General features: G+C 43.3%; 1 protein-coding gene across 1 annotated transcript in view; it reads left to right on the top strand.

Annotated features, from left to right (window-relative positions):
• The window catches only part of ADAMTS17 (ADAM metallopeptidase with thrombospondin type 1 motif 17), a 152940-nt gene that overhangs the window by 51676 nt on the left and 88677 nt on the right, over positions 1-12587 (top strand). The window contains exon 8 of the mRNA XM_058033730.1: positions 5386-5491. Within this exon, the coding sequence (XP_057889713.1) occupies positions 5386-5491 (106 nt within the window). The remainder of the gene's footprint in view (positions 1-5385; positions 5492-12587) is intronic.

The following is a 12587-nucleotide window of genomic DNA, read 5'->3' as shown; positions in this document are numbered from 1 at the left end:
AAATTTGGGTGTTTCTGCCTGAATCACAGTCCTTCCACAAAGAGTGAGGCACTTGGTTGAATCTGGCTTGTTCAGCCAGAGCCCTGGTCTTGTGAAATGTTATCCAGGGCCACTCATCAGACCCTTGGGTGTTGTATCAATATTCAATGCCAAGGATCTCTAGTTATTCCTAAGAAACTGAAAACTATCTCCTGCCAGAGGTATTGAGCATTTCACTCATTTGTGCTGTGAGGACCTTGTGTTCTTGTGAGGACTTTATCCTTGTGAGCTCCTGAAACATCAGCTGGCACTGTGAATATCAGGGAGAGATTTGATCTGTTAGTCCTTCAGGGTGGGTGTAATGAAAATCAGGAGATTCAGAAAGTACCTACACTTTGTGTTCCAGCTGTTTATGTTTCTTGCTGGGCTTTTGGAATTCTGACAGCAGTTGTGTACACTGGAAATGACAGTGTTTTCAGAGGAAGAAGTTATTTTATTGGGTACTACAGGACAGCTGTCTGAGTTCTGGGAAAGTTGTGCTGCATCTCTGCAGGTCGTGGTGAATAGAGTTTTTATAGGGGTCGTGGTGACATTCAGGGCAGGCTATATAAGAGGATTCTGTGCTGATGCACATTTGCAACAAGTTGCCCAGGCACAGAAAGTCAGGATCTGGTGGGTATTCTCAGGAGACCTGGTAGCTTCCATCAGCTGATCCATGACATCAGAAGCTCTTCCTCTATAAAGAATTGAGTTCAAAATACTGTGACTTGCACTGGTGTGATTATGAGCTTGTTTTCCTACTGACTGTAGCTGTGTCTCTTGCACTGGATGGTTGCACTGTAATTTCTAGAGTTGTGGTTCATGATGAGTGTGTTATTTCCTGTGTGGTTTTTGTTAAATGCAGTAACAATGAAAATTATTGCTGAAGGAAACAGTTTCCATACATGAATATTAAACTCTAATGGAAACCATGTTGTTACTGCAAGATTAACAGAAATTGGCATCTTGGAGGACTATCCAGCATTAAGCCAAATTAATCTGTGCCACTAAGATTGCAGGTCCAGCTTTGAATTAGGACATTCTCATAAATGAAGGAACAGCTCACCCTGTTCACTCCTCTGGATGATCCCTGTAAACCAGACTTGGCCTGCAGGCTCAGTGGTGACAGCCTCAGCCTGTCTGTGTTGTATGTGCTGGAGAGGGCCCTTCCATGGATACAGTTCTTTTTCACCTGGATACTGCTGGCTCTTGAGACCTGTGTTTATTCAGCTGTAGAACAGTGTTAGTACCTATCTTGGAGGCAGTTTAGTGGGTTTCTTCTTTAATGTTTCTTAAATTTTGGAACATTTTCTATGTAGGCTTTATAGAAAGGGAGAAGTATTTTTCATTTTAAGTATCACAAGCACTGAAAGATTCCCTTGGTGACTGACTTGATGTGTAAATACAGGCAGGGCATCTCTGTCAAATATATCATTGCCATTGAGTGGAAAGGCAGAGCATGAATCACTTCAGGGTTTCCTGATTTTACTCCTGTAGGATGTTAAGAGAGGCTACAGGAATGTAATTGATGGCAATGTGTGAGCTGCACAAATTGAAAATCATGGGAGGATGAGAAAAACATCAGCTCCACACCAAACTAGTAATGATGGGGAATGGGAGCTTTGCTGTGAGCATGTGGATGTGCAGGGAGTCTCTGTCTGTGCCAAGCAGACTTCAGGACTGGGAGTTTGGCTCCCTTCCCAACAGCAAACACATTGAGCAGGAGGAGAGCCAGCCAAGTTTTAATCAAGTAAAAGTTCTGTATCCAGAGGTGTTTGGCAAAAGAAGAGATTAAAGTATTAGGAGTGCAATGAAAACAAGACATTAGAGAGTTGAAAGCTGGAGTACCTGGACAAACCACTTGCTGAGTGAATACTCCAGAGCCATCAGGGGGGAGCCCCAGGTGTTTGGAGTAGGACAAAATGGGAACCCACACACCAGGACTTGTCTTCTCCCAGCTTTGGCCATGCAAGTGTGTAATGTCCTCATGCCTCGCTGGGCTGGGGAGAGATGGGATCATTCCCCTTGGAGATGCTGCTGGTGCAGGGCTCAGAGCTGGCAGCAAGGCCAACAGCTGCAAACTGTTTATGTATGACAAGTTTTTGGATAAATGTGAGTTTACACAGTTGCCTGTGTCCCAGGCTTTGCTGTGGAAGTGCAGATAGCTCTGTGTGTCCAAGCCCAAGCACAGAAGTTATGGGCTGTAATTGTGTAATTTCTCAGGAGAGAAAGGAAAAAACCCTTGTGCTTGGTGATAGTAAAAATAGTAATTGGCTTTCCTTTCCCTCTTCCACTGATGCTCCTGCTTGACCTCTTTTATATATTAAAAATAGATTTGTGGTAGTTGCTGGGAGCATATCTGAAAGAAAAGGACATTTTCCCCCAAAGAAAGTCACTATCTGTATATTTGCAGAGGCACATGAGAAGTGTGGGGCTTTCTTAAAAAATAAAAGACAAAAATCCCAGTTCAGCTTCCTTCCTTATTTTTTGTTTTCACATGCACACACCTGTCTCACAGACAGGGCCAGAAGCAAAATTACCAAATAAAAGCATTTCCTCTTATATTATTCCCAGCCTGGTAGAACCATGGCATGCCAGGATTTTCACAAACATGTCAGAATTTGTGAAGTTTTTATTCCAATTCTGCAGACTTGAAAGGCTCAGATAAAAATCTGGAAATTTAAGAGGCAAACAACAGTTTCCATTCATCCCAATGAAGACATAAATCATGTTAATGCAGCTACCAAGGCATTGTGCTACTATTGTTGTTGGTTAAAGGTGTGTTTTTCTCTGCATATCAGTTATGTGGATCATTGTACTGGCTTACAAAAAAGTTGCATTTTTGTTAATGGTTCAGCTAGATTTACTAAAGATCTGGAGTATGTTTGCAGATCAATAATTTATTTGCTGTTGATATTCTGATGAGAGGAATTCATGTTAAAATGTAAGGGTCCAAAGGAAAATTATAGTCTTAGGAAATAGTTTGATAGAAAAAATAGATTTCAAAAACGTTTTTAAAGCAAGCTTTTTCAGGCTTAAAATGTGATACCAATTTGTTATAACTGGCTTGCTGTTCCAGAATGACTCTTATTAATAAGAACTCAGCAGTTCATGAGCTGGACTTCTTACTGAGTTCATTGCATGTACTCCAAAGGTTTCTGCTCTTCCAGGATTATGAGTTTCTCTGCCCAGTCCATTTCTGTAATAATAAACTAATTTTAAATGGCTACATTATTTAATTGATCATTGCAGATATTATAAAATGGCCACACAGGATTCACATTAAGCACTGAAAATAGCTTATAAAAATAGATGACTAAGAGTCTGTAACTGAGCCACAGTCACTACTTCTTTGACCACTGGTGGATGTACAAGTCCTTAATCATTACTTTTCCACCTTTGAATAATGAGGGTTTTAGCACAGAGCAAAAGCCAAAATAATAATGTGGATATGCATTGCCAGGTTCAGCGGGGATTAGAGCCTCTAAATAAAGACTTCAGAAGAATTACTATTTGGTATAATTTATTTGACATTTTAATTGGTATTTAACATATTTAAATATATTGGCAGAATTCTAGACTGTTCTGCTACACCACACCTCTCAAAAATAGGAATGTTGCCCCCTTCTATCTCCATGATGGCAAACACAGACCCAGCCTCATTTTATAAAATCTCTCAGAAGGAATTTAGCATGAATAATTTCAAGCAAAAGTGACTTGTCTGATTGACCCCTGAGCCTGAAATGCAATTGTTGCTTCTCAGTTAAAACCTCATATGTCAGACACAACTGAGAGATATTGGCACAGGTGAGTGGAAGATAGAGGTGGAATAATCAGGTTTATAGAAGAAATTAAACACTTCTGGTAAAAGTCCTGCTCTGTCATTTCTGCCTGAAACTGCTGAAAGGGAACCAAAATATCTCTCCCTGTTCAGTAAAGGTGTTTTACTGGTTTTGGCTTCCCTTTAGCCAAAAAGGGGCACATTCATTGGGCTACCAGGTGTGTGGACTGAGCTTGCCATCTCAAAAATCTTTCCCAAAGAAGTCTGTTCCTTCCTGAGCAATTCCTTGATGTCCTTTGGACTATTCTGCATGTAAGAAGCAAGTCAGTCCAAGAAGAGTGCTGAAATCCAGCCTTTTAGGCCCTTGATTTAAAAGGTTAAATCTTGATCTCATTTTTTTGTTTGTGGTATGAATCTGCCCTTTCACAGTCAGCATTTTTTGAGTAAGCAAGTGTTAGTGCCTGATTTCTGCCTTCACTCTTCTCTGCAAGTGCTGAAGTAAAAGGCTGTTGGCCATCCCTTCATTCCATCCAGAACACTCCTGGCAACTAATATCCACATCCTTGTTGTTGTCAAACCTCATAAAAACAGAGCTGGACTTCTTCCAGGTCTAAAGTTTTACATTTGCACCCTGATAAACACAGCTTTGTCAGCTCTGAGAGGAAAAGAAAAAAAGGGAAACCAGGGAGATCCTGGCTCCATTGCATGGTCATGGTCTGCAGCTCCATCCAGGCACCCCTCCATGGAACCAGCTCTGCAGTGAGGAAGTAGATTCCTTGAGTGCTGATAAATACAAATAAAAACAGATATATGCACTGGGGCACCCTGAGGTGCCAGCACAGCATTCCCAGGTGCAGTGGCACTTGCAGCAGGGCCCACTCTGGCTGCAGGAAGGGCAGATGAGGACTATTGGTTTTCCACAGCAGAGGTTCCATGCCATAACTTTTGAATTCCTTTTTGGCCTCAGCCTCAAACCATTCGTGGTGCCCACACAAACAGGAGAATACTGTGCATGGATCAAATCTTAAATTCCACTCAGTAATAGGAGACTTGTGCCACCTACATTGGCTTTGTGACTCACCAGCAGTGCTTTGCCAGCTCTCCTGGCTCTGACACTCTCGCTTGCTTCTGAGCGTGGAAAGAAGGGAAAATGTAAGATCTTTTCAGAGTCTCTGCTTTATTTTTTTATTCCTGCTGCCTGACTTCATTCTGAAAATCAGAACTCCATTTAAATGCTTGTTCAGGCTCCTTCACTGCATCTTCTAATGCTGTAGTAGAGGGTATTAGTAGACATGTTTAGATGAATTTTTGGGTCAGTGAAATTATCTTTGAGACAGTTAAATATATTTTCCAACAAAAGCAGTGGAAGTGAGTGTGTTTTACTTATTTCCTGTCTGACAAAACTCTGGACTGATTCTTCACTAGGGTGAGGAAGAAACTGCTCAGATGATCTTGTATGGAAACTGCTCTAATGTTTTTCATTCTGGTTGCATTTTTGGTCACTTTGCTTGTTACTGGTGTATGGTTTAAATGAATGAGCTGTTTCACTGGTTCTGATGGGAACATTCTCTGTGTTTCTGTTGCAGGAATTGCTTACCTAGGAGGTGTCTGCAGTGCCAAGAGAAAATGTGTTCTTGCTGAAGACAACGGTCTCAATCTGGCATTCACAATTGCACATGAACTTGGGCACAAGTAAGAACTTGTCTTCTGTTTCCTTCTTTTCTTTTGCCACTGCAGGGTACTTTTATTTAAAGCCAGACAAGTGCAATTACTAGAGTGGTGTGTTTGTTATGGTTTCATAAATGTAGTCCATTGATACATAACCTAATTTTCAGGAGGCTTATGTAAATACCCATTTTAGTACACAGAAATCTTTCTAGCTGTTCTTCCTCTGTTTTCAGCTCTCTGTTCTGATTCTGGGAAGCACAAAGAGGCCTCAATCTCTTAAATGATTGACAGTAATAGAGACAAATTCTGATTTCCTTTATTGCATAGAGTAGGTCCACAAAATCAACATGAGCTTCCAAATCTTTGAACTTGCTAAGTTTTCTCTGAAGTTCAGGTGTCTGTGTCAAGGACTTTAATAGTTAAATAGTTTGGTAATGGTTTCATCTCTGCATGTGAAGTGATCTGCTTTGACTGAAATGGTAAACATCAGTATTTTGGAAATGCCCTTAAGCAGAATTATTTGATCAACAGAAAGAATTCCTATAACTTGATTTATCAGCTCAATCACACTTAAGTAAGACACTTTGAACACACTGGAAAAAGCAGGAAAGAACGTGACAAGTCCTAGTCAGGCAGCAATTTGAAGAATGAGATTACTGGGTACTTTCTGCAGGTGACTTTGGAGCCTCTTTAAAGCTGCCTATAAATATCCCATGGGCAGAAGAAAACAGAATTGACTGGAAGAGTCAGCTGCATGCTCTTAGTGCAGAGAACGAGTTAACCAAAGGTCAGCTCCACATTCCCTGCTCTCCAGGCCCAGTGTCACTGCACTTACTCACAGCACTGATGAGCTTTTTCCCCTTTCCATTGACATCACTCTGGTTGTGGTGCCACAGTTGGGAACAAAGTCATACAGGGGGCAGGACTGTGCCTGGGGGGATTTTCAAGCACTCCTTCCTTCAGCCTCTCTGGATGTAAGGTGGGAAATCCCAGCTTTGTTCCTGCAGTGAGAAGTTGTGCCTGAGGTTTTTCTGCACCCTTCCTGCAGCTCATGTGTCTGGTGTATCTTCCTTTCTGCAGTAAGAAGTATTTCACAGCTAACTCAGAGCCAATGGAGCGTGTTCAGGTTCTGGCCAATCTCATTCCATGACAAATAATTACTTTATGGCAATGTATTTCAAAGTTGCATGGAGGATATTTAGGTTACCTACCAAAAATGAATCTCCTGTTCACCCTCCAGTGACACCAAAGGCAGCTGAGCCAAACCGAGGGTGGTTTCAGCAGAAATGAAGGACATTTGGTTTTGGTTTTATTTAGATTGCATGCCAAGATGTTAAACTGAGCCTAAACTTAATAACAAATTAACCTGTGGGTAATGCTAAGGGAAATTCAGCACTCATCTTTGGATGGGCCAAGAGCAAGAGGGAAAAATACTTGAGCTGCAGAAAATCCAGCTGTGTGAAAGAGTGAGACTGGTCTGCCCTGGTGTTTGCCAAGTTTCTCAGCAGAGCTGACAAGCTTCCTTCTAATAATGCCTTGCAAAAAAATCCCCATCATAAATAGGGGATATAATGCTTTCAGATACAGCTCTCCATCTGTGCAGAAAATTGCCAACTCCATTTTCTTTTCTGAGGGCAGTTTTGGTGGTAAGACCACAATGTCTCTTTGCTCTGCTGGTTTTCTTTCTTTGCCTTCATCTTGGAGAACTATTTCAGGAGTACTGGAGGGGAGTGGTGGCTGCAAGGGCCAGTTTGGGGAGCCAAGGCTTGGGGGTAATGTGGCTCTGGGAGGGCACAGGAGCCAGGAGGGCTCCACCTGAAGGTTGTAGAAGCTGTTGGGAGGATTTTGCTGCCACAGGTGTTTGGGGACATGTTCCAGGTTATCTCACTCCACAAGGAGCTGCAATTCTCTGTCGCCCCCTCTGCCTTGCCACCAGCAGCCTAATCAACCTCCAAATCAAAACAGAGCGGGGAAATGCCATGTCTGTCACCCCCCAACCTGAACAACAAAATCATCCCTCTGTGCTGTCACCCACCAGGGGCCTGGCTGCTCATTTCAACCTCTGACCAGTTGTCTGGTGTCTTCTGCAGGCCAGCAGCAATCCTTTCATTAACCTTACAAGGTGTCAGGCCTTATTCTGCTGGTGTTGACCTGCAATAGGATGCTCTGAGCAATCCTGTTTCACCACATCTTGTGCAAGTAGAAGAATTCTTTGCAGACTTTAGTTTTTGAGTGAAATGTAAGGAAACCTATTGCAGACATGAACACAAAGAAGCTGACATGAGCTTTGAAAATGAAAACCAAGGAAAACTAGGTGTAAGTTTCTTAATTTAAAATAAAATCCAATCAAAACTTACATCCATATTGGCAAAAATATAAATTTTGGAGAGCCATAATTTTGAGCTTTATTGAAGTCTGATTTCCTTATGAGTGTAGAAAAGCTGAGATTTATTATTCTTTCCTTAAGACTAACAAATGTCTGTGGAGATCACAAGCCCAATTTGGCATTCACAGATAGTTTCTGATGTGGACTTTGGAAAAAGTGAATGGATTACTAATTGATGTGTCAGATTCCTAATCTGCCACTAATGTCATTTGGACTGACTGCAAAAAACACTATTCCGGACAGCTGCACTGTGAAAACATGGAGACACCATTAAATAGGTCCATTAGGATGAAATAGGTCCTATGGAAGTTGAAGGATGGAAGTTCATATTTAGGTTTAACCTGTGGAGTTGTTGCTTGATGATGGGGTGAGGGATGTGACTTTTGTATTTAAATCTCCAAGTTTGTACTGGTAGTTTTGGTCCATGGACACAAATGGAACATCCATCTGTATTTAGATACAATTTTTTCTACAAAGGATCCAGGAGCAGAGTCTTGCTGTTACACAAAGGTGACAGGCAGGGAGCCCAGTGAATGTGTATTGAGCCTGCAAATCATAAACTTCTTCCCACACAAGACAGGACCCCCACAAGCCTTGTTCCTTCAGTCAGCTGGGTCAGCAGTGATGTCTTCTAAAACAGCACACTTGAGTGTAACCAGCGTTTGTTGGATTTTATCCAGGGTTTGCTGGATGGGGTCCTGACCTACACCTGACCCAGAGATCACAGTGCTCACTGAAGTCTTAAAATGTACCAGTCTGAGATCTTCATATTATAAACATAATATGAACACTGAGCATTTCTTACTCTCATCTTTCCTCAGAATTGCAGGGCAAGTCCATCAGTAAAAGCCTAAAAGTGCCCTGCTTTTGTCACCAGGGTCCTGACTGGTGCCTCCCTGCTCCTCCACGTCCATGAGCTGCACCAGCATGAGCCTGGTCTGAGATTCACACCCCAAAGACCACCCTGAACAACCGGCTTGGAGGAAAATAGTGCCACTTCCCCCCCTCCTACTTTACTCTTTGCCTACAGCAGTGACTTTGTTACCATTTTTAAGCCCTTCTTCAAAGAAAAAGTCAAACAAGTTTTTGGAAACAAAAGCTGGGATTCATGCGTGCAGCCATGACCCCCCGTGCAGCCAGGGGGTTTTCAGGACAACAATGCCAGCTTTGTTGCCATTGCTGTTTCTTTCACCAGCCTCAGCTTTCCTGTTGTGGGATGGGGGCAGGCTTGGGTGAGGAGGGAAGATTCCCATTGATGAGCCACAGGAACCTGGCACTGCCTGCACGGGGAGAGGATGGCCCGAGGTGGTGTGGCTGGGAGCCACGCTGGGGCAGATGCCCTTAGGAAAGGGGATTAAAATCAACTGACAATAAGCAAGGAGCTGCCTCCTGCCAACAGCCTGAAACCACACAGTTCAAACTTGAAGCTGAAACAGATGAGAACAAAAACCAGTCCAAAGGTAAAAGCCCATAATGCACAAACCAAACAGCTCAGGGCTTGGAATCAGACAAAGAGAAGGGTTTGGAACCAGCAGGTCTCTCTCCAGTGTGCTTATTTGCTTTAGATGTTAGTATTGATAGCTGTAGCTTGAGTAAAATTACTTCAGAGTGTGTAATTCTTTGCTGCCTTTGTGTTGTCTCAAGCATGGTGGTGTTGCAGGTGAGGGAGAAGCACTCTGGCTGTTGCCTCTGTGGGCTGTATTTGTGCTGATGGACTTGTGAATAACATTGGCCTCCCTGGTCAGTGTAGCTCTGCACCCAGCAGAGATTGATGCAGATGTGCCAGAATATGAAAACACTGTGGGCTGAGGAGTGTCCCTGAGCAGATCTCAGAGGTGCACAGTGATGCCCTGTAACAATTTACACCAGCAAAGCCAGTCCCTGTGGTGCAGCTAGTCAGGATGCCTGAGAACCAAGCAGGAAATTGTCCCCCTTCTCCCCTGCCCCACAATTTATAAAAAATTGGTCATAATGCATTTTAAAAATCAAGTGGAAGCTGAGGACCACCCCAGTAAATGTGAGAGATCTGTGCAGACAGGTGATGCTGCAGAGTGCACACTGTGCTGATAGAAACCTTCTGGATCAGCCTGTGCTGCCATTCCAGTCAGAGCAGTGCCAGCAGCATTGGAGCCAGACAGCCAAATCATGGTGCTGGGGCAAAGGCAGTGCTTCTGGAAGCCATGGAGAAATGGAGGGACCTCTGCTAAAAATTCTCTCCTTTTATCCTGGGGTTATGACATTTAGGTGCAGGATGTGGGAGTTGAGAAGCTGTTTTGAAAGAAAAAATGCCAACAACCCTCTGTGTTTTTCAGAGCAGCTCAGCACAGTCTCACCTTTGAGCTCAGGGTTCTACTAGTGGAGGCAGCTGAGTGTAGTTTCCTGGCTGATTTTAAGCATTAACCCTGTCTTTTAAAAAAGTCTCTCACCTGGGCTTCTTTTTCTTTTCTGTGTTTCTCTGAGTTAGTCTCATATTTATCAGGCAGGTTCTGCCTGACCTGAATTTCTGTGGAACATTTTTCTTTGTTGCTGTTGCAGAAGTACACTGATGTGTCCCCAGTTATTTCATACCTCCCAAAAGGCATGAAAACCAATGTTACTTAAATTGTAGAATCAAACATGCAGAAGCACCAAAGTCTCAGTTTCAGGGTTATCCAGACAACTTCAGTTATAATTCTGCTCCCTCTCTACTGCAAATGAGGTCAAACTTCTCTTCACAGGGTAGGATTTCAGCATGTAGTTAAAGCCTTTACTTAAACACATACCCACAGGCATCTTATTCACTCCTGTGAATTATTATTTTACTAGAGAGAGCTCTTGCAAAGAGGTGCCCATGCTGTGTGTCTGTAGGGTAGCACCCAGTTGTGCTCAGGGATGCAGCCTGTGGCTGCCAGGATCTGTCCAGTGGCTGGACAAACCCCTGCAGTGGCACTGCTGGCAGTCTGGGTGCAGATCCTGTGTTGGGGAGCTGTGGTTCCCTTGGTGCCTTCATAAAGCCTGTGTGGCCCTTCTGACCATGCTGTGTGTCAGAACCCAGATCTCTGCATTTGGAGTGGTGGAAAATCAGGGTCAGTTGGATCCCAAGGAGCTCTGGAGCCAGAGACAATCCCATGCAGACTTTATTCTTGCAAGGTCAGGTATTACTGACTCTGCTGCACCAGAACTTCCTGAGTAGCTGGGGAGTTGCATTCAGGCAGTGCCTGCCCCAGCTCTGTTCTCCTGGGGCCAGAATCCCCTCTTGAAATCTCCCAGGAGGATGTGGCTGTTCCAGTATCCTGCAGTCTCAGGAGTACTGGGAGGGTCTGGCTGCTGTGTAGACATACCCTGGGGCTGGCCAGAAATGCTGGCAGCAGTCTGTACCCACCCTGGAGTTGCTAATTTTATTTTCTACCATTTGTGTTGTAAATCTGTTGAGGAATGTCTCTCTCTCCCCGTTCCCAGGCTCCCTTTTTGAGCTCCCCTCCTCCCAGGTTTCATTCTTCTTCCACAGATAATTGCAAGCACATTTTCACAGTTAAGTTGCCCTTCTCTGTACAACTCCAAAGGACATAATGGAACACTGCCTATTACATCCTGTGTGCTGTACACCAGAGTGGTATGATCTAAGCAAAGCAGTTATTTAATAACAGCTTCTGGTTCACAGAAAGAATAGGGATATCCTAACATTTCAGGAGATGATTCTTCCACTTCTGGTAACACACTGAGGGGTCTGTTTTAGATAAAACAAATTATTATGATGTACCTTAGTAGCTTGATAATAACTTTCTGAAAACCATGTCCTTAGTCAAAAGGAAGCAGAGATCAAAGACAGGTTTAAACATATTTAAAAAACAATCAGTGGAGACTTCTGCCAGTGTGGGGAGGAGGCGGTGGTGGAGCAGCACTGAACAGAAAGTGTGTTGGCCCACTGTAAGGCAGTACAGGACACCTGAGCAAGTCCCAGAAGCAGCAGATCCCTGTGGTATTGACCTTGTCTGGGCAGGTTGTTTTCGCAATGGCAGTGGGATCACACAGAGAAAATTTAAAAAAAATATAAGAAAATTAAGTACAAAAATCACACAGAGAAATAGAATATTGGGGAGGAGAAATTGAGAGGTTTGGTAGTATTGTGCTCTGGATAGACTTCCATTTGTGTATGTTTTTTTTGGTTTATGTAAAGATGCAAGATATTTCCAGGTGCATTTACTTAACTTACTAATCCAGGCACAGTGGCAGGGTACCTTCCCTCTATCATGATTATCTGTTTCACCTTTGTACCATCCAAATTTGATAGTTTATTTACAGTACTGGAATGTAATAACATTGGAACTGGGCGTGGGAATCTCCACGTCCCGTTGCTTTTTGCACTCTTGTGGCAAACATTAAGTTCTGGGCAAGGGTTTCTTGCTGCTTTGTGGAAGATCTCTGTGTAATCCCTAGGGAAGCAACATTCCCTTGCAGTCCCTCTAATTTCTTTGTTTTTGAGCATCTTGTACAGCTTTACTTAACATAACAAAACTGCAGCAAACAGGCGAACCGACAGCCATTTAGAAACACAATTTTGGTTTAATCAATAGCTTTGTTGCTTTGCCAGCTCTGCCTTTCTTTTGAAGGCTTACTCTGCTGAGTAAGCCAGGCCTGTGTTAAGTAGCTGGGCCGTAATGATTTGGCAAACCTTGCATCTGCTTCCTGCCACGAGGGTTCTGGTTTCATACTCCACTGGCTTTGCTGGCAGCAGCCTGGTGCACCCAGTGACCC

Source organism: Melospiza georgiana, chromosome 13 (genome assembly GCF_028018845.1).
Source record: "Melospiza georgiana isolate bMelGeo1 chromosome 13, bMelGeo1.pri, whole genome shotgun sequence".
Classification (NCBI taxonomy): domain Eukaryota; kingdom Metazoa; phylum Chordata; class Aves; order Passeriformes; family Passerellidae; genus Melospiza; species Melospiza georgiana.
Note: the sequence above shows the minus strand (reverse complement) of the source record. Positions and strands in the feature narration are given on the sequence as shown.